The sequence below is a fragment of the Cinclus cinclus genome, chromosome 3, assembly GCF_963662255.1.
Source record: "Cinclus cinclus chromosome 3, bCinCin1.1, whole genome shotgun sequence".
NCBI lineage: Eukaryota > Metazoa > Chordata > Aves > Passeriformes > Cinclidae > Cinclus > Cinclus cinclus.
Window position 1 is genome coordinate 31,691,209 of NC_085048.1, and position 21,873 is coordinate 31,713,081.

At 34.6% G+C, this 21,873-nt stretch overlaps 1 protein-coding gene across 1 annotated transcript in view; it reads left to right on the forward strand.

The window, feature by feature from the left end:
- The window catches only part of MEI4 (meiotic double-stranded break formation protein 4), a 69,994-nt gene extending 49,537 nt beyond the window's left edge, over positions 1-20,457 (forward strand). Inside the window, exon 5 of the mRNA XM_062488599.1 lies at positions 20,206-20,457. Coding sequence (XP_062344583.1) covers positions 20,206-20,457 — 252 coding nt within the window. The remainder of the gene's footprint in view (positions 1-20,205) is intronic.
- Positions 20,458-21,873: the final 1,416 nt, after the last annotated feature.

Here is a 21,873-nt window from a genome sequence, read left to right on the forward strand (position 1 = left end):
TCTCCAGTTTTTAGTTCCATTCACACTATCATATAGAATAGAAATATCCTTTTCTTCCACTTCAGGATGGGAGCAGAAACCATTCTGGACTACTTCTGGTTTGGGTTTTATTCATAACTACTTATTTTCTTACTTACGTTTAGTAGGGTATCTTTCTTTTTATCTGTGGCTTTACTTTTATTCTTAACATCTTTTAAATTTCTTTCTTTTGGTTTGGTTTTCCTGGTTTGTGGTTGTTTTGTTTGGTTGTTCATATGGGCAGGGTTTTTTTACTTTGGCACTTAATGATATCCTAATGTCCTTTTAGCTTCTTTCAATAATTACTGGCATGACAATATTTACCTTCCCTTCACTGCCACATGTTCTATTTCCTACATATATATTATTTAGCATTTTACTGGTGCTTTCACATTTTATTTTAATAGATTCACTTGAGCATACTTTTCCACTTCAGTGTTCGTACTTGGAAAATTCAGCTGTTGTACCAGCAACTTACACGGAAAAACAGCAACTTCTGTAGTTTGTCATCTTTAAGATAAAGTTATTTATATTTCTGAAAGACAATTATATTCACTTTCTGGGAACTATCAGATCAAGCAGTATGGTCTTTGTGGTCCTTTCTTGACTTAAAAGTCAGACTATGTAAGAACGTTGTAATATATTATTTAATATTTTCAGACACTTTCAGATTCTTTCTTTCATTACGAACCTGGAATTATTTTTTTATTGAGGCAGAATTACTTTTCTGGTTTGTTTTTGTGTTTCTTTGCTATAAGAACTTTACAATATTTGTTCAGAAAAACCTGAATTTGTTAATTTACCTCCTCTTTCCAGCCCTTCAAAGGCAGTTTTGCTGTAGAAACACCAATGAATGGGTATTAATTTCAAACTAAGAAGGTTATGTCTTATAAGATATGAGTACAGCAAAAAGAAAGCCTTTGAGAACTGATTTCTAAGTAATCAAGGATTTTTTTATTTACCTTTTTCTTATCCATGGATTGTGTAAAATTTCAGCCTTCTGCAGTCTTGATACACACAAAAATAGAAACAATAATGCAAGTCACAAACATAAGGAAATGCTACACATAATACACAACCAAGTTCTGTCTGCTGTAAATTCTAAAAGTAACTGATTTCTTACCACCTTACTGTTTCTGGTGCTTGATTTGTGTGCCTGCTTGTACACAATACTGGAGACTGAGCAGTAGATGTGTTTTCCTAGTTAGGGTGCACTGCTCAAAGCGGGCTTGTGAGTCGCCGTTATTGTTTGCTTTTTTGCTGTCATTTTCAATTTTTTTTTGCAACTCTGTCACCTTTGGATTATTAATAATGTTACCTTACTATTTCACTATACAGTTTGTTTTAGGACTGTTGATTTTTCTAGTTTTAGGACTTCATACTCTTGTTTGACTACTTTTGGAAGGTAAACTCCTATTCATCTATTTTTTAGCAAGTATTCATATTTGTGTCTTGATTAAAAAAACCCAACAGGTATTCTTTGTACTGTTAATTAAAGAAAAGGGTGCATCTTAGATTTTGTTCTTCTGTGCATCTCACCTGCAGTAAAACCCTAAATGGTTTCCATAGTAAAACACCTAAACCATTTATTTCAAGTTGGAAATGGGAAGGAGGCTTGTATATGTCCTTTTAAATGAAGTCAGTACATAAAAGTGCTCCTTATGTCTCATTTTCTTACAAAGAATTACTTTTTTTGCCAAGAGATAGATTTGTACAGCCTGCTTGCTGACTTAGACTAACAGATTGTTCTTCACAGCTTACTGTATTCTTTACCATACCACTTAACATACCACTTACATAGTACACAGATTTGATAAATATGAAAAGTCAAACCAGTCTGGGAATAAACAGAAAAACACTCATGTCATCTTCCATAGCACTTGGACAACAAGAAAAGGTTAGCAGCACAGGATATCTCCTGTTAGACACATTACATTTTCTCAGTGTCCTGATCCCAGCCACAACAGGATTAATTTTTGCAGTAGCCAGGAGGGGACATGGACAGGAGCAGGAGGTTATTCTATACCACCTCATGTCATTGCCAGGGGCAAGAGGAATACATCTCCTCCTTCTTCTGAGGAGAAAGGGGTTCCTTCCATATCACCATGGTGTGAGGATGGAGCAGTCAGGTGTTGGTGTTTCTGTGTGAATCATTCCCCTCTTTCTTGTACACTCTCCTTAGTATTGTTGCTGTTCATTTCTTATCTCCTTCCTATTTCCAGTAAATTGTTCTTATCTCAATCTATGATCTTTAGCTTTTGTGCTTCCAGTTCTCCTCTCCAGCTCTCCAAAGGAGAGGGGTAGAGGGGAGCAAGCAAGTGGCAGCATGGTTTCAGTGGGAGCACTGCATTGGAGAAACCATTCCTAAACCTGGACACCCAATCTTGCTATCTCATGGTTTCTCACCAAAACTATCCTTAAGTCTTATGTTATGTTAATTTTATTATAGATAATTTGTATTTAATTTCCTCCTCTTTCATTTGTCTTCAAACCATGTAAAGTTCATTCTTAAAAGAGATTATAAATTTGCATTAGTCTCTTAATCATCTGTATCGGTATGCTCTAATCATGTTACTATCGTGCTGTATCTTTCTAAAACAATTTTGAGCTTGATTGTCTCTGCAGTGAATACTGCAGTTACTGGAGTAATCCCTGTATATGAATTAGTTAACTTTTTTTAAAAAACAAATACCAAGACATGCATAAAGTCAAAATAAATCTAAAAAATGTTCCTGTGTTCCTGCAAAATTATTCCCACCACTCAATGACTGTCTTCTCAAATGCTTTTAATATAAATGCAAGGAGAGCATTTCAAAACATGAGTATTATAAAAGCAGTAGAATGGCAATTACAGTCTGTGGAGAATACTAATGTGCTACTTAGTGTGAAGTAGGCCTGTGTTACAAGTTCAATTTATAGGTGAGCCAATGTAGATTGTTTTCAATATGAAATATGACAGACAGTGATATTAATAAAATCTTGTTGCACATATTGCCATCACTTAATATGCAATTAAGCGCAGTTTTAATTCTAAGATAAATCATAGTGCATGTAAGAGCAGCAAATTAAAAACCATTCCAAGTATTTTATCATTATTCTTTCATCAATTAAGGTAGCAAGGTGGTGCTAGCTATTGTAAATTTAAATTTTGAAGATTGTGGTTATTGTAATTTTTATTCATTAATGTAATGAATGATTATTTTGTTTAAGCCTCAAGAGTTAGTTCTATAATGTCATTAACCACATACAGAAAATAGGGTTTTAGTTATTGTTTTCATGAAGAGCAACTGTTCTAAAATATTTATTATGATGGTAAGAGAAACAAGAAAAGATATAAATGATGAGTGGCAGAATCCTTGATTTTGAGAGAACAAAAGATTATGACTTAAAGAACAAACAAACAAGAGTTACAGCAGAAGTATATAAATCAGTGTATGATATAAAGAGGAGAAACTGAGTATTTTTTCCTGCCTTTTATCATTGTGCAAGAACCAAATTGAAATTTGAAGGTAAGAAAAATCCTTCCATCTGAGAGACACCTTTGTTCAATGATAATATCTAGTATATTTTCTTTCCTGATCTTCAGATCCTGCACAAGAATATTCTAGCTACATTCTCTGTGTGAATATTCCATAAAAATTCTTGTCATATGAGCTAATTCTCTGTAATGTTCCTTCCTTCTCTGATTCACCTTTTATCTTTGGGCTGTTGATATCACTGCAGATAAGCTTCTCTCTAAGGCAGAATTTTCAGCCAATACTTTGTGTTTCTCTGAGGATCCACATCTAATCAATCCTAAAGGGTGAGTAAGAAGAGTAAATTCTGGAAGTACTGAGATTCTAACGTATATCTTGTTCTCAGAAACTGTCAGAGGATGCTGCAGTTTAAAAAAGGAGTCCTAAATGTACTAAAGAATTAAAAAAACTGGATTTTTTTTTTTAACCCTCACTTGGTGTTTCTGAATGTTTCCAAAATTGTTTTGGTTTTTCAGGAGAATGGGGTACCCATTGGCAAGGATGGGATGATCAGATAATTTCCATCATCACAATAGTCTCCCACCTTTGGATGTTGATTGCTTTTAAAAGCAATGCATGTGGATTGCCCACCTGATCTGTTAAGCCTTTTTTCTCTGGTACAAATGTGGTGAGAAAACATTGGTTTAAGAAGAATATTCTACTGATTGTCTGATCTCCCAATTTTTACAGTCCTGCTAATCACCAAATATAGTTTACCTTTTTTGCTGTTAGGCACTTTTGCTTGACAAAAAGGCAGTGTCTTAAGTCAGGCAGTATGAACGTAATGTTTAAACCAAGCTGTGAAAGAAATGATGTTTGTCCCAAACAGTGATGATTTCCAACTGATGAGTGAAGGCAGAAAGCTGACTTTTCAGGCTCTACTACCTTTTTTCAGTGTTAAGGGAAAAAAAAACCCAAAGCTTTGCATGATTTTGCTGTTAGTAGCAACTTTGTTATTCACCTCCAATGAAGCCAAAGAAAGGCAGCAAAAGGCATTGACTTTATCTAGAAGAAAGTCTTCAGTCTCATTAACACCAGCAGCAGATGCATACACTGTGTCTGACATCACTTTCATTATTACTGTTTAAAGATTGTGGTATATCAGAACTACCTTTGGAATTGCCTGAACTCTTTCAGACAACCTCAGGCTAGACCAGCTGGCTTGGGGATTTCAAAGCTACTACCTCTTCAGACTTGTTATGCTCTTTGTGGTGACACAACTGACTTGCTTTTGTGAGTTCTGACTTTCCACAAGCATGGGATTCTGCCTCCTTCCTTTTTCAGTTGTTTACTAAGTGGGAGTATAGGAGAAGCAATACAAATCCTTCTGGAAAACTAGTTTTCATCCTCATGAAAGTCATGAGGTGGTATTGTACTGTTCAGACCATGTATACTCTGTATGCTTCTGGGATGAACCTACATGTTTTTTCCCAGGTTGATCCCTGAGGTCTTTCAGCTTGCCGTTTGTTATGGTTTGATCAAACCATCAACAGATCACTTTACGTCCATGTCTAGAATGCTTCCTTTGTCACCAGATGTTGGCCAAAATATCTCTCTGTTAACAAGACTAATTTGAAATATGGCAAAGTCATTAAAATGAGTTCACAGTTTCAACCTGTGTAATTAATAGATAAATTAAACTAAAACAAAGCCAAACCAACAAAAAAACCAACAAAAAATACCAAAGCAACAGCCAAAACAAAAAAAAATCAACATAGGTTGATTTACTTTTCATTTCATTTGGGTGAAGGAGGTTTGTTGACACTTCTGTGGCTGCATGGGAACAAGTGGAATATAGATGTGAATAAAAGCTAAGTTCTAGGCATAAGAACACAAGCGTGACATTGGAATTGGGAAGAAGTTGCACTGATTTGCATCATCAGTTTCTCTAGCTAGTTATTAAGGTATTTATGCAAATTTAAAGTTCTGCCTAAGTGTTTTTGTTAAGTCTTCAAGAGTTTTTCTTCCAAGGTTTATTCATTCATCATATGGATATTATAGGCAGCAGTGGTTGTGTTGATATTCCCTGTCAAGAAAGGTGCTGAACAGTTTTCATAAGGAGTACCTTCAAGTTTGAGTCTCTGTGCTTACCTAGAATAATGCCTTTCCCCATGGTCATCTACTTGGAGGTAACTTCTTTCTTTCAAATGATGGAGTAGATGAGATGTTTCTTTTCACTGAAGACCTTAGAACTATATTAAGATCCTAAAAATATATTAAGATCCCTTGCCAGTTCTGTGGATCATACTTAGTGGGGCTATACTTCTTCATTATTCCACACATGCAGCCAGAGTTGAGTCCACTGAAATAATGGTGTTAGCATCACCCACACAATAGCCTAATCTGAGAAAAAATTTATAAGATACATACTCTCACATTGTTGGAGACTCAACTGGCCTAAGATATTCCTCTTACTATTTATTACTTTTTCCAATTTTGACTATAATCCCTTATTTTAAGAACTGTGTTTACTCTGTATCTTTGTGTGTACATTTGTATTATCACAGCCAGAAGTGGTTCCATTTAGTTTTCCATATTGTCACCTAGAACTGCTGTTAACTTTGCCCCGTTCAAGGAATGATGCTCATGAAGATCTTTCACAACAGGTGAAAGTTTTCTTCTGATCCTAAAACAAGTGCAAGTTCCTATAAATGGAAAGAAGGTTTTTCAGCTAAGATTTTTGCCTTTTTTTTTTTTTCTAAAAGACAGTGGAATTAAAATTAAGATACTAAGTTCCTTCATCTGCACGTGAGTATTTGAGTTGATAACTCTGGTACAATCTCAAACATTCAAAAATTGGGTTGGGAAAAAAAAACCCAAAATGGGTTTCCTTCTTGTTGCTAAATCCCATGTCACTTGAGGACAGAAGTATTTGGAACAAATGAGAGGTCATATTTTATTCTGGAAAGAGATTTTAGTGGTCAAGAAAGTTTCATGGGAAAGTAAAGTAGCAGACAGAGTAGTAATGATTCAATGTTGACCTTGCTGAACACTAGACTAAGATACCAATGAGGGATCAGTAGGTGGAAGGAGCCCAATTAACCCTTTAGGTTGAAGAAAGTCAAAGTCCTTAAATTCCTATTGTTTGGAAGATTGAGAACCAAAAAGAACATTTAATGAGCCATAGTTCTGTCTGGTGATAATCCTATCTCCTTCCTCTCCAGTAGGGAATATAAAATACAGAGTATTAAGGAAGAGAGATGGAACTGGAACAAAACCAAATGCGAATTTTTTGCATTTCGTATTGGAAGGCTTAAAAGCTTTACTAAATAAATGACCATGTGCCCATATGGCATAGAAGAACCTAAATTCAATTTAAATGAGTTAAAGTCAGTAGCAGAAACAGTCAGAGCATAAGTTCCCTACTGGCTAATTCGCTGTCATTGGGAAATCTTGAAGGAATGTATTGCATGGCTACCTTAGAGCCACAAAAATGTAGCAATATTCTCTTTCTTATTTGTTCACTCTGCAAATTGCTGTATTATCCCAGAAGTTTTCCCTGTGCATACATATTCTCCACAAAAGCATAAGCATAAGAATTGTGACTTTTTTAATAAAACAAGGTTGAGCATTAAAATAGGAGGATTTCTTTATCCTGCAGCTTATGTCTTTCAGTCATTTGTAATGTTACAATTGCTATGCCAGATATTCCAGACCTTGTAAAAACTAGAAATTTTCTAGGAGTCAGTTACAGCATGCCAAAGATGATCTATGTACCTCAATTCCAATAGGATTTGATTTTGTTTCTTCTCTTCTCTTTCAATGAGTCAGTCTCTAGTGATTTTCTGTCTTGTTTTTGTTAATGTATTCCTGTAGTCATATGAAATAATTTTGAAGAACTAGGTTGCCTGTGCATTTAGTATGATTTGGTAATATGATCTTTTAATATCTTTCACAGTGATTTAAATCTTGCTTGATAAATTAAGCAATTATGTTAAATTGCATTAAATTTACTGCAAAGAGGAAAGAATTGTGTTCCTAAAGGCACTTAAAAAGCTGTGCTAAATTCTTGTATGTATTGCCTACGGGTAATTATTACCTGATTGTAAATAATGTGATACATAAAATAACTTGGAGGTATTTTGAATTCTTACATGTGGTCCACAGTTAGGAACACACTTCATTTCTTGTTCTAGCTCATTTATTAAAAAAAAAAAAAACAACAACCAAAAAAACAAACAAACAACAAAAAAAAAACCACAAAAAAAAACCTGTCCCAAACTGAAGCTTAGCTGGTCATCCTCTGAAGTGTGAATTTTTCCCTAAACTTTTCAGGCCAATTTTTTAATAAATACCATGCCATATACTCTGCTATATATCATGCTATATACTGCTATGTAGGTTTTCTTAATTGTGGTAGGATGATGCTATTTGTTGTTTTACACAAAAAGTCATGTGCTGTCTTAATGGTGGTGAGGATTTGGGACTGTTTTCTGTAACTTTCTTGAAACTCAATTATGCCTTGAAACTATTCAGGTAAATACCATATCCTAATTGCATTTTTAAACTCTGTTTTCCATAGAAGCAGCTTGCAGAGTAACATAGTGCTAGTTATTCTGCTAGTACACTCCCCTTCAAAACATCCCTGTTTTTTTAATGAATATAAAGAGATTTCTATCATTTTTTTCAGTTTGAAGATTTGTTCATTTTTCACTCCTCTATTTTTTCCACCAGTACCAAGCTTTTGTGGGAAGTTCACATTTTTAAAAGACTGTATTTTGTCCAGATTTCAAAATCAGAGACATGGGCCAGGCTCATGGTCATGCCAGTGGGATATTTGTCTTCTATTTTCTAGAGATGGGAGAAGGGAAAAACAGAGAAATGCCAAAAGGGTGGTGATGAGAGTACAGCATGGAAAGGAGTGGCAGAGCAGTTTGTAACTAAGGAAGACAGGAGAGGTTTTCAAATCCAGTTCATGTAATATTATCATTGGTTCAGGCTATCGGAGGAAATCACAGCCTTAGTTGAAAGGTGGATTTAAACTCATTTTTTTACAAAAAAAAAAGAACTAGATTATCTTTAAGGTCCCTTCCAACCTTAGCCATTCTAAAATTCAGTTCCAACAAGTGCAAGTATGTCCTTGACTTCCTGCGGCATTCCTGACATGCCACTTTCTTTTGCTGCCATTGTTTATGTTATTCGCTGGTGTTACTCTGTTTTTTTTTTCACTGCTATGACATTTCTTTTATGCAGCTGTCATACCACATTCACATGAATGACAGTGTGTTTCTGGGAATTTTAGCTTACCAACTGTTATCAGGGTCCTATATGGGCCACTACTGGTACATTTATGCCAGCTTTCTGTAACAGATCCACCAGGCACCTCAGTCATTTAAAAACACTATCTTCTAGATTTCTCGAGTGTTGTTTCACTGGGCTTAGTTCAGATCATTTTGACTTTGAATGTACTTTGATCTTCAATTGGGTTGATTTTTTTTCTCTGGTTGTGATTTTTTTTTCAGAATTAATGCTTCTGATACAAATTTAATTGCTTTAAACTTCTATAGTGTCTCTCTTGTTTGGTTGTAATAGCCTCTTTTGGGTGATTCAGTCCAAAAGAGTGCACTTCTGCTCATTTTTAGCTTTTTTTCCCCTAAATATTTGTCTTAGCAAAGCCATTTGATAAGATCATCTGTATTTTTGCTAGGGTATTCAGCTCTAATGTATCCAATTCTATCTCAGAACATTATCCTTCAAACAGGTTCTGTGAAGAATAAAAAAGTCTGTAATTCCCCACTACTTTTCAGTTTCAAAAAGTAGTTTTAGTGAGCTGTGTTGAAGCTTTGGAATAAAAAAATTATACCAGAGCGAAAAACTGCATGCTTCTCTTGCCATATGTAAATGTTCCTGAATTTTCTTTAGGTTTCCTCTAGGTCATTTCAAACCCTTGCACTCCCAGATTCTTTTCTTGATAGCATCCTTCTAGCACAAGGAATGAGGTCTGCTATAAACAACTCTGTGCTCACTGAAAATAATGGTGTTGAAGATCCACATTGTGGCTTGTCTCTGCTCTCTTGAAGACATTTTACTTCAGTTAAGGCCAGTTGTAACCTTGTCAGCTTACATGTTTGAGATTTGCAGAATCACCCAGGTTCCATGTAGAAACTGATGTGCATAGCAGACAACTTTCCCCAAACTACTTCAAATGGGAGTTAGACTATTCTGGCTTTATGAGAAGGAAGCCCTTGGACATGGTATGACCTAGTAATTTCACTATAAAGTAGTACTCAGATCACAGAACTTTCTTCAATATTTTTTTCATTATTGGTTTCACCTGATATAATAAATTTTAGAATTATAAGCATTTTCCTGTACATAATCTCTCCTGTATATTTCTTATATTTTCTCTTTCAAAGCTAGTAAAACTAGTTGGCTTCCAACGGTCAATTTAGAATTTAATCCCTTTCAAATTTACTCTGCTTTTTTTGTGTTCTGTCAGGATGCTGCAATTTTTCACTCAAGTTACAGATTTTCATTTTCAAAAGGGTCTTCCTAAGTGTAACTATCTTTAGGGTTACTGCTGGCATGCTGAACTTTAGAGGGCCAATCTTGAAATGCATATCACTGCTTTCCAGCACCATGACACTCACACATTCTGAACTGCTGCTCTGGAGCTCTTAAAAGTCTTTTTACTCTACTGTGCTGCTGAAGCAGTTGAAACAAACAAACAAAAAAACAAACACACAAACAAACTTTAAAAAGTGACGTTTTCTGGACAACTTCTTGTTTGGGGTCTTTCCAGAAGAGTCTACCAGATAATGAATGGAAAAGTGAAATTTATAAGCAAAACCGTATTTGCTTATAGTCATACCCATCTGGTTTCTGTAAAGCCTAGAAGGATTGTAGGTAGCAATCTGTTCCATTTTCTGCTTTATGTTTTTAGTCAAAAGGTCTAATTCCTTCCAAAATTAAGTTTTGATACATGTATGCGAACTTCTAGATACATTGTGGTGTTCTCATGATTTCATGACATTTTTAATCTGAATAAGCAATATTTTCATGCTGTTAAATTTGATTAACCCACTCAAGATTAATTCTACATACATATTCCACATAGCTTTAAATGTAATAAATGAGAAAAATAGCACTGCTTGTCAAATTTTTATGAAATTTTATCTTTTGTGTCTTCCATGTCTCCCATGTCTCCCATGCCTCTTGAGTTTTACAGTTAAAGTTTGGAAGACTCTCATGGTGTTCTTTGAAACTTGAGAGGTTGTTATGGGATTTGGTTACATAATTGTAGTGGAAAGTGGGTGTTTAAGACAGTTGATAGAATCACTGAAAAAGCATTGTTGTCTTGTTTCAGTTATATCTAAGGGAAGCATTAATCCATTTTAGGGAACTAGTTTGGGAAAACATTATGTATATATGTGAAATATGAATACTTTCCAAAAGACTTTTTATCTATACAATAAATACAAGGTTCTTTTTTAACAAGAGGAAAGCTAAATAGATAGCAAAACATAGCAAAACATTTTTCCTAAATCAAAAGTTGGTTTAATATTGTTAAATATTGTCTTGAACAGTTATAGAATATTAAGCCTCTAATTATGGTAGAAGAAAAATAACTTCATAATTGGAAGGAAACCTGTCTTCTTTAGCAGTATCATTTTTTTCTCTATTAGTAAAGTATACAGGGACTTTGATTCCTTGGATGAAACGGATTCAGAAAGCAGATGTCCACTTCTTTTTCTTACAAACATTACGCTTGTGTTCCAAGCAGACTTGTCCTTTTCCTCACACAGGGCACTGCCTAGAATCACTCCTCTGGCTCCTTCTTAAGTGTTTTGTTTTGTCTTGTTTTTTTCCTGGATTTTCTGTTTTCTTTTGTAGCAGATAAATGCAAGCATCAAGCACACATTTGTTCTCAGTTAGTCCAAAACCACCTAGGTTTGCTTATGTTTGGGCTGTTTTTCTTTGTGATTTTGAACCTGGAGTGGTGGATTCTGTCTCTGGCATTGGAGCAAGGACTGATATCATTGAAAATGAAGGGGTATGCATGTAGAGCCACTCTGGCTGTAAGCTACCAGAACTGCAAACTAAAAAAGGGAAGATTTTCTTCTCTGAAATAATTTACCATTGGTAGAGGGGTGGGGCAGTAAATTAAATTGGGAGATAGAAAAATGTGGAAATGGCTATTCTGCCTCTGACAGTGCTTACAGTAAACGTTCAGAAGAGGTTGGAGATGTTTTCAAGAACAGACTCCCAGTATCCATCTATTTGTGCTATTCGAGGTGAAGAGTGATTGTTTCTTTTTACATGTGTATCCATGGATTTCACTGTCATACCACTGTATACTTTTCTTTCACCCTGTACAAGCTTCCAGCTTTCACAATGTCCTGTGGCAAGCAGCTTAAGGGCATGTTCTGTGACAGCTCTCTGCTTTGGTTTGTTCTTGGACCAGACATCTGCCACTTGCTAGGTTCAGTTAATTCTTTCCATCCCTAGCATTGGAAGAGATAATTTTAGCAGGTCAAGCTCTATGGAAGGCAAAGTTATCGTGCATTTAGGGGGAAAAAACCGACCATGTGAGATGAAAAGCATGTTGAAAAGCTTCTTTTCAAAAATTAATTAATTATGATTCAGTACAAATAAACATGTACCTTGCAGTACTATCAGGAATGCCTGCCCAGTGCTAGAGTCACTAAAGCAAAGTGATTGCTATTTATTTTCAGAGCTTCTTGTGCATTTTCTAAAATGGGTAAACTATCAAATCCCTTGAAACAAATGCAGCTGTATTTTTCAGCAATCCATTGTTTTCCGATAATATTTAAATTAATGGAGGAATTTGTGTTATTACTATTATTCAAAACTTAATCTTATTACCTTAGTATCCATTTACCTATAAAAATGTTAGATATGTGATGTTTATTTTCAATACTTGCTTAGATCACTAGCCTTGCTGTACTTATGATACTTCTCGCAGGACCAGAACTTAATTTCTTATGTCAACAAACAGCATCTATTATTTTAATTATATGCTAATTACATGTAGTATTAGACTTGTAAGTAGGCAGGTCCTCCAAAAACACAAACCAAAAAAGAGCCCTTTCTCTAATCCTGAAATATTCATAACTGAGAAATTTTATTAGATTGTTTTGTTGATTGCTTTCTCCTGATAGAGACTTTGCATGGGATTGTCTGATCTATGACTTCATCTTCAAGTTAGATATATTCTTAAGTAGCTCATTTGATTTGGAAGGACCCACACTATAATAGATATATTTACAATCTTTATTTCAGGTTCTTTTCTGACAAAAAAAATAAAAAAACAAAATCAAACCAACATATTTCACATGCTTCAACTTGTAAAGAAATAATTTTTATCATTTTAGAATAAATTTCCATAATAACATAGATGTGAGAAGTCAGATTTGAAGTATATGCATTGTAGATTGGAATAAAATGTGATTATAAATTCCCATTATCCTAAGAAGATTTGCAGATTGATACTTTTTGGCTGTTGTCTCCAAATGACATAGCTTTGTGACTTATATTTTAGCTTTTCTTAATAGGATAAAAGGGATTAGAATTTGGGTATTAAAGCTTTCTGTATCTTTGTTATGTTACTTGCAAGGCAATTGTTATGATTCTTACTCCAAAATGGAAATGTCAGTGCTCTGCTGCTGATATATTTAATTTTTCAAAATATATTGTGGAAATTGTGTTACTAGATAAGAATAGTATTGCTTAAGATGTCTTGGGAATTTCTTGTAATTCAGCATGTCACACTAAGGACTAGTAACAAGTGACCCTGCTAAGTGATATGTGGAGGAAGCACAATGCATAAATGCCTCAGGGATAAGTATCTTCCTCTTGGGAGATAGCAAAGAGAACAAACACTTTAAATTATATCAAAAGTATTTTCCAGGGTATGCCAAATAATTACATTTGGACAGATAATATTTTTGCAAAATTCTTACTGGTGCTTCTGAAATCTCTCTAGCATGAGGCTGTCTGGGACTACTAAAGTGTTGCTGGCACTGTCTTACTCAGGACTAGTCACTGCACATGCTGTACATTAAATTATTCCAAGAGTTTAGCTGGTGGTCTCTTCTCTGGAATTTAACTGTTAAAAATGTTGGTAGTTCCTTGACCCTTTCTGCAGTCACATTTGATCTTGATCTGCAAGAAAAATGGTTGAAACTTGGGGATCTACTTCAGTATAAAGTTATACTCTACATGAATAAAGAAAAAAAATCAGCATTTTAGAACCCATTGAATAAATGATGGAAATATTTTGAAAATTTGGGCTATGAGAGTATAAATTTAAATGAGGAATTGTACATTATGTGAATTTTGCTTGAGATACTGAAAGAGTTCATATATCAGTTTGAACTTACTTGGCAGGTGAATAATTGACCAGGTTATGAGGATTATTATTATTATTGGAGGGTTGTTCAGGAAAGAGGCGTTTCAAATCACAAAACAAAAAGCTGCTAAAGAGACATGCTAATCAGCTAAAAACTGAACCCTGCATCAACAACATTAGAAACAGAACAAAAAGATTTCTAGTAAAGGCTTTCATTCATGCCTGCCTTAAATATTTTGGTGATGCATATCTGCATGTTATTTAAACACTAAACAACAATTATAGATAATCTTTCATCCTACTGTGATTTCATATACTGGGGATATTGTTGGTTTTGTAACTTTTAATGATCTAACAGAGGTTATTTATATATCTGCAGCATATCTACTTAAGAAGACTTCTGTCTTGTTTGGAAATAAAAAGCATACTATCCAAATGCTCTTAACTGCACCCTGAAAAATGTTTCTTACAAAATGTTGTATTTAGCACTTGAACACAGCAATAAGTGATTTGGATCGGGATTTCTCAAATGAAAATGGAAGGGTCAAGAGCAGAATTCCCTGTGAGAATTAATCTTCATTATTCGTAGAATGAGAATGTATTGACTTGAGGAAACAATTCAGCGATTATTGAAACTTATTTCCATTAACCTCTGACCTAGACTGGATGAGTAGAGTAAGACAGTGTTGATTCTACTGAAAACTTAGGTTTTAAGCATTTCCTTTGTAAACATGAAATTTACCAAATGTTGACTGTTGATAGACTTTCCAGTCCAGTCAGTTTTTTCTTGTTTTTCATGATGCTGATTTAGAACCATTTTTCTTAAAAGGTGATGCTGTCAAATATTGCTCCATTTAGGAACTTGTAGTTATAATTACATACTCATTAGAAATGGAGTGTTAAAATGCAGAAAACCATTTCAGTCTCTCTCCTATATGCAGGCACAATGAGCACAGAATTTTTTTTTTCATTTATGTGAGCATCAGTAACTACATTTAGTACGTCACTTCATTTTTTTAGTCTCAGTCACCGTCTTCTTAGATCTAGATGGAGCATGCCCTCTTGCCACCAGAAAGCCAAGGCAGCAAATAAAATGAACAAACAAACAAAAAAAAATTGGGGGTAATTGTCTATTAAACAGCCCACCCAGGATTGTGTGTTTCGTAAAACAAGCTCAGACATTTTCTAACAGGCTTGCTCCTCTTCAGACATTATCCAGTAGTTTGGGTAAGTCCTGTGTTCCTGTGGAGCATCAGCTTCCATTTGCTCTGTGGCATCCTGGCCCATGAATTTTAATTTTCTTGCCCAGTATTCAAGTCTGCATGTGTACTTGCCTGTAGTAGCTACCTGCAAGGGGGCACTGGGATTGTTTGCTGAGATGGTGTTTGTTAGTATAGCCCATGTCGAGAGAAATGTATGCTCTTTGGTTTTTACCCTCTCTGGAAAATTTCTGAGGGCTTTGGCTGCATTTTCTTGCCAGAGGAGGGGAAAAAGAAGCCATGGGGAATTTTTCCTGGAAATAGCTACGTGGCAGATTTGGTTCTGATCTCTCCTTCAAGTTCCTTAACTAAGTAGTCGCAGCACAGCAGCTGATGCTGCTGAAATTCCTGCTGCTTGTGCTTCCATTGGAAGGCAAAACTAGCCAAGCTGTAACAGTTCTTGTTGTTGTTCTTATTTTGGTCTACCCTTTATGCTTCTCTGAAAAATAGGCATGTAAAAGAGGAGAAGCACTACCTTTTAACACTTAATATGTCAGTGAAATTCAACTTAGAATTTATTGAAACATAGAAAAGACACTTTGCTAGCATGAAAACCTATGTCCCTGCTGAATAGTAAAGATTTGCCAAGAAATAGAAGAGGCAAAACTTGCAAGAAAAAAAGTACAACAAGCAAAGCTGTAAGGACATGATGGATTGGGGAGCTCTGGGCAGAATACTTTTCTGCTAAAATAACTATCTAGAAGTGTCAATTTTATGACTTTCTGAATAAACACTCATCTTTCCAGTTTGATAAAAGTTTGTATTGGTATGTCAGTGCTTTATGTAGCATTTTGTTTTGTAGAATTACTTGTTAAAACAAGATATTTAAATTTGGTATTGCCATGGGACTTAAAAAGCCTAAACAGATGTTAGCTAAATTATAGATAGAAAAGGACGGAAGCTTTTTGTCTCTAATCAAACATAATGGTGCCGAGAAATTAATTCTAATTGTTTTCATTTTGTCAGAAGTTTCAGCTTTTAAATCTTCTATTCTAAATCCAAAAAAAAACCGTTTTCCCAAGTGAGTGCCATTCTTCTAATATTTCAGAGAATATACACGTGTTGCTGACACTTCTACATAAGCATCTGAGCTGCATGGAAGTAGCTGCCATGAACATACTCTCTTTCATCTTATTTGTGTTTGCACTGGTGAAGTATTGTCTCTGTTCTGTACATCCTTTGAGATGTAAAAGGAATAAAACTTAACTTTCCTCTACTCAGGAAGTGTCATCAGCCTTCTGCATGTGAAAATTCCAGGCCCAACAGACTGAAAATATGACTTGTGGCTTATGACATGGCTTAAGAATTGTAGAGAATGCCTTCAATTTCTTTTCTTGTTTTATATTGCTGTTACTCATGGCATTTGAATAAATTATATAAATGCACATAAACCATTAGGACAAAAAAACCAAAAATATTCTAAGTACAATTAGGAATCTGTTTCCTAACCTGTTTGCCAAGACTCCTAATCTGTCCAGTAAAACAGCAGCAGCTTGGAATTTGATCTGGGGCCACCTCATCTGTTGTTTTGTAAAGAGGAAGTATAATAAGGGGCCAGGGACCTGGAACACAGCAGTCTCTTTTAACATACTAGTATTGACTCCGATAGCATTATATTGAAGACAATTAAGAGAACTTCTTCCCTGCTTTCAAATTATGTAGTAAATATGTGTCCATTTCTAGGTGGTCACCATGTAACACAGAAGAAGCTTAAAGAATTAGTTTCAACCAAACATTTTGACACTTCCTGCATTCTGGTGATGTAAATACAACTAATTCTGATTAGCAGATCATCAGATCTAGCTAGGAGATCCATGCAACCCTTGTTTCCATCTGACCTAAAGCTCAATTTTATATAAATAATTTTTAAATTATTAAACTCAAAAATGTTTATTTGTATTGAGAAATCATAATAAGAAAATAGTTTCAGAAGTTAAAAAATTAATAATTAAGGTACATGAAAAGTGCCTATTACTGCTACAAAACACATTTCCAAGTATTTGGTGAGGCAAAACTTTTGAGGACTGATCTCATAAAGTACAGTATCCAAAATTCATATTGCTTGCCTGTCTGATTTGTAAGAGTGATTATCTTAAAATTGATTCTGAAAAACAGAGTTATTGTTAAAGTTACTTAAAGTTGGTAGTAATGTGTTCTGCAATAGCAGCATGCATATATATATATATATATATATTTATATGAGGCTTGCTTTATAGACAAACCCTCTGACCTTTCTGGTGTGTATACATACATGCACAGCTACCCCACTCACACACACTGGGGGGCAAGATGAATAGTCCTATTATCTGATTCTGCATCATTAGGGAACAATAAAGGCACCCCTTTACCAATTACGCACATAAATTTGTATTGGTTGCAGTTGCATCAATCAGTGCTACAGAACACATCTAACAAAAGAAACAGACACGTTTTGTTCAGATTATTAAATGGATTGGAAAGGTTAATAATTAGCCTTGAGCCATAAAATGTTCTAGACTGATTTCCCCCCCCCCTTGGTTATATAATGCAATATTTCAAACTGCATTTGTCTCCAGAAAAGCAATTATCTCAAAACACACTTCCTCCTTGCCATCATACTTATCCTTTCTCTTCAATGTCAGTTCTGTGTGATTAAAGTAATTTTCCTTTAATGCAGTGGTATTTGTAGAGGAAGCTAATTAGTTAACTTGTGGATTCTATTATCCATAATCAGATCGTTTACTAAGCTGCAATTAGTTGCACCTTTTAAGACCCACTGAAAGTAACACAATTGCTTAACTGCTTGGAAGACCCTGAGGTTATGGCAGTAAATGAAGTGGCATAATTTGCCGTTCTAAAACATTTTTATATTTTAAAAAGGAGTGAATTTTCAGGGCCAACACTTGAGAGTCAAACAAAGATTTCTTTTTTTTTTATTGCTTGTAATGTTGTACATCTAATTTCCAAATTACAGGAGCTAAGAGCATAGAACTTCCATTTATGTTTCTACATAGTCATTTTTTTTTCTGGGTACAGTCACACTTTATCACTGTAAAGAGCTCCAGGACATGGTGTATCTGTGGTTCTAGTTTGGTGTGGGATGAATTACATACTGAAAGGACGGGCAACTACTGGGAACCTGGGAACTACTCAGCTGCAAAACCTCAGACATCTAATAGCACAACTAAGGTACTCCTGGCTTACAGCTGCTAACCTGGAGCATGTGAAATGGCAATAGACAACTACATTCAGACAACAGTATACCACCCCTTGCTTCCCTCCTATCAGCTAAAGCAGCATCTCGGGATAGCTATCTCAGCTTGTTGATGTCTGTGTCTAGTCAGATGGCCCCTACCCTGAAAGTCTTAGGAGCAGACTTTTTAGGGCTTTAGAATCATTAATAACACTTACTTTTTCAACTTTGAAAGCTGTAAGTTGCCTAATTTTGCCTAATAAGCAAAGTAAATGTACTTACCTCCCCACTATTAGTTAACAGTCAAAACAATCAGTGTGTAGGGATGATTGTACTAGAGTTGGATGTTTGATATTTGAAGAAACAGGCTGTCTTATAACCTCTGATTTGGAAGGTGATTTTCCAAAATTAGGCAGTTTGATTTAACTGAACTTGAGAAATACACAAATACTTAAAATACTTTTATTAAATAATGTAATACTTTTTCATTTTTTGCTATCCATTCTGATAAGAATGTCAATGCTGAATTTTTGGTAGCAGTTTCTGAACTGTACATTTTTCTTTCCAGGTTCCAGAGAGACAGAATAGGAGTATGCAAGGCTAGGGATAATAGGTCTTAGTAACAAACCTAATTTTTAAGATTTCTAGAAAACTCAGAAAAATTCTTTTGCTACATTGAGGCTTTGCAATAAGATGTCTGTGATGTCTTAACTTTGTCTCTGAGGTGGGAGGCTACCTGAAAACCATTATACAGAGTGCTTCAACACAGATTTTAGGTTTAATAACTGCTATCTCAGAAAGCAAAGGGAGAAATTGGTGAGTCAATATCTTCCTCAGTTTTAGCTGGTGAAGGTAAAGTGCTGTCTTTTGCTTGGATTCTAGTGGAATCAAAAATAACATACATTTTTTGTAAAACCAATGATTGTATTATAGATTTCACACTTTGGGAAGTCTTACCATATGTAATCTAGACTGAATAAAATTATTTGATGCATTTTCAGTGACCCATGTTGAAGCCTTGACCCATCTGCCTTTGTGTCACAGGTGTAAACAGTTTTTTAGATTTGATAGAGCTATTGGTCCATTTTCTAAAATATATAATTAATTTTCCAGCAGTTATGATTTTACCTTTCAGTTCTGAACATCTGCATACTATAATTGAAGCCTTTTTCAGAACAAGGTCATCTCATATTATTGGTAGATTTTGCCATTAAGGACACAAAATTTCATTCCAGAGAGACAATTCTCCAAGGTTTAAGTTTGCATCTTACCAATTATTTTCTGTGCAGAAAGCTCCTGTGTGAAATTCTAGTTTCTAATACAGATAAATTTATATTGGATAAAGCTGTAAGACTTCTAAAAAATTTATAGTTTGGTCAGTATCCATGTTCCAGCTTATTTGACAAAGTGAGTATTCCGCTTTAAGTGGCTCAGAACTGGCTTGTGCATTTTCTATTGAGACTGAGAATTTGGACGCTTAATTTGCTTTCTGGAGCTGTCACTTGAATAAGTGAGTGTCTATATTTATGAGTAAAAAATTCTTTTTTGCTTGTTATTTTAATTCTCAGAAAACAGAAACCCACCAATCCTAATTATATGCCCAAAACAAACAAAGCTGTTATTGTAGTTTTTCTGTACATCACTATGGTAAGTCATAGCCTATGGATAATTAGGTAAAGCAAACTCTCTCATGAAGAGGAGGTTATGTTGACTTTTTCTTTCGTAATGTGATGCAGTGTTAGTTGTTTGACTGTTACCACAAAAAGAAAAACATTTTTATAGAAGTAATCATACTGAATGTATAGGTGTCCTGATTAAATAAATAATACTGCAGATTTTAACAGTATTCCTTAAACTGTCATCTGAGATGTTAGTCTGCAGAAATGTCTTCACACTCTTCTTATGTACTGGGTTTTTTTTTATTCCCAGGTCCAGTCTGTGTATGACATCACCCAGTATGAGAATATGTTTCTTTTGTGCATGATTCTGGAGCAACTTCTTCAAAATGAGACAGAAGAAAGTAACCATTCAAACTCAGACTATGGAGGAGAAGAAAGAATCAAATTTCTGAAGAACCTTGATCAAATTATTCTTCATCTCTCAGATGAATTCCCTTTGTTTTCTTTATATTTGTGGAGAGTGAGTGTTCTTTTGAACTCAGGTCAAATGCAAATTGATTAAAACAAGCAGTCTACTTTTTAACCATGCATTTGTTGTGGGATTGCATTGGAAAATTTTCAAGACAGACAGGGATATTTTCCTTATTGGGAAACATTTACTTTAAACTACTATTCTATGCAGCAGTTTCAGAGATAATGCAATTTATTTCCAATTTTGAATGTAGAAAAATATAATAATCCAGGTGCCATCTTCAATAAATGCTGTTTCTTATAATAGAAGACTGTGTGTTGGTGTCTGTGAGCACAGTGAAAATTGAACAAAGTTGCTGTTTAAAAAGACACTAAGAATTTTAAAGTACAGTCGTAATATGTATGTAGAGCTTCCATGTTAGGAGACTAATGCCTGTACTTTAAGAGTTGTGTAGCTTTTCTATGATTTAGAGAAAATGTTTGGTTGGCTGAAATGGAAATGTTTATTTTAAACTTGGTAACTTATCAGTACAAGGTCTTACAGGTAAGACTTTGTTACTGATAATCAAATTAGTCATTACTTGAGCAAAATAAAATCTGGTGCTCAGTGTCACAACTTTCTTACATTCATTGTATACTGCTTAGCTTTACTTGTGTATTCCCAAGTTTACCTAAACTTTACCTAAACTATTGGGTACAATAGGCCTAATTCACTCTGAGCTGAGTAATGATTTCAGAGATCTAATCTGAAGAAATGTAACTCATTTCATAGTTACTTTAAACCATTTTGTTCAAAATTAATGAATATTGATAAAATCCCCTTTGGCTTTTGTGTTTTAATTTTTTTTTTCTGTAATAGTATTATATTCATAGTAATAATTAAAGTAGCATATTATAACAAATTATCTCAATAGGTCTTTAAAGTGTGTGCTCAACAATATCTTAACTGAACCATAGTCTCTGATAAATCTAAAGGATGATTATTTTGATGAATTGCTTGTTTTTCTATTAGATAATCAACAGTTTAGTTTTATTATGTCTCCTAGAAGTGTATATTCACTCTAAATGTGAAAAACTTCTGAGCATTAGTCTTTGTCCTTCCCCTTGAACTTGTCAGATCAATTTTTATGTCGGGAAAATTCTTTGAAACACCACTGTTTTGTTAATTTGAATGCATTTTTTTAAATAATCCTTTGTTTTATATGTATGTAAAATACATTGGTACATAGAAAGTGGGTTTCTTTGATGGTGAATTGGCTCCCCAGAGAGTGTTTCTTAGGTAAGGCACTGGCCCCTGTTCTGATCTTAAACTTCCTATTTGATATGTCATATGGTAACATTTGTTCAATGCTTTCTTCTAGCTAACTTTCTTTCAACATAAATATTTGATTTGCAAAACAAGTGTTCCTGACTAGTCATATGAGAAAATCAGATAAGCTTAGCCAAACCAAAGAAAATAAATCAGTGTGTAAGTTTGGTAGTCACTCAGGAACTACTGTGTCCTTTT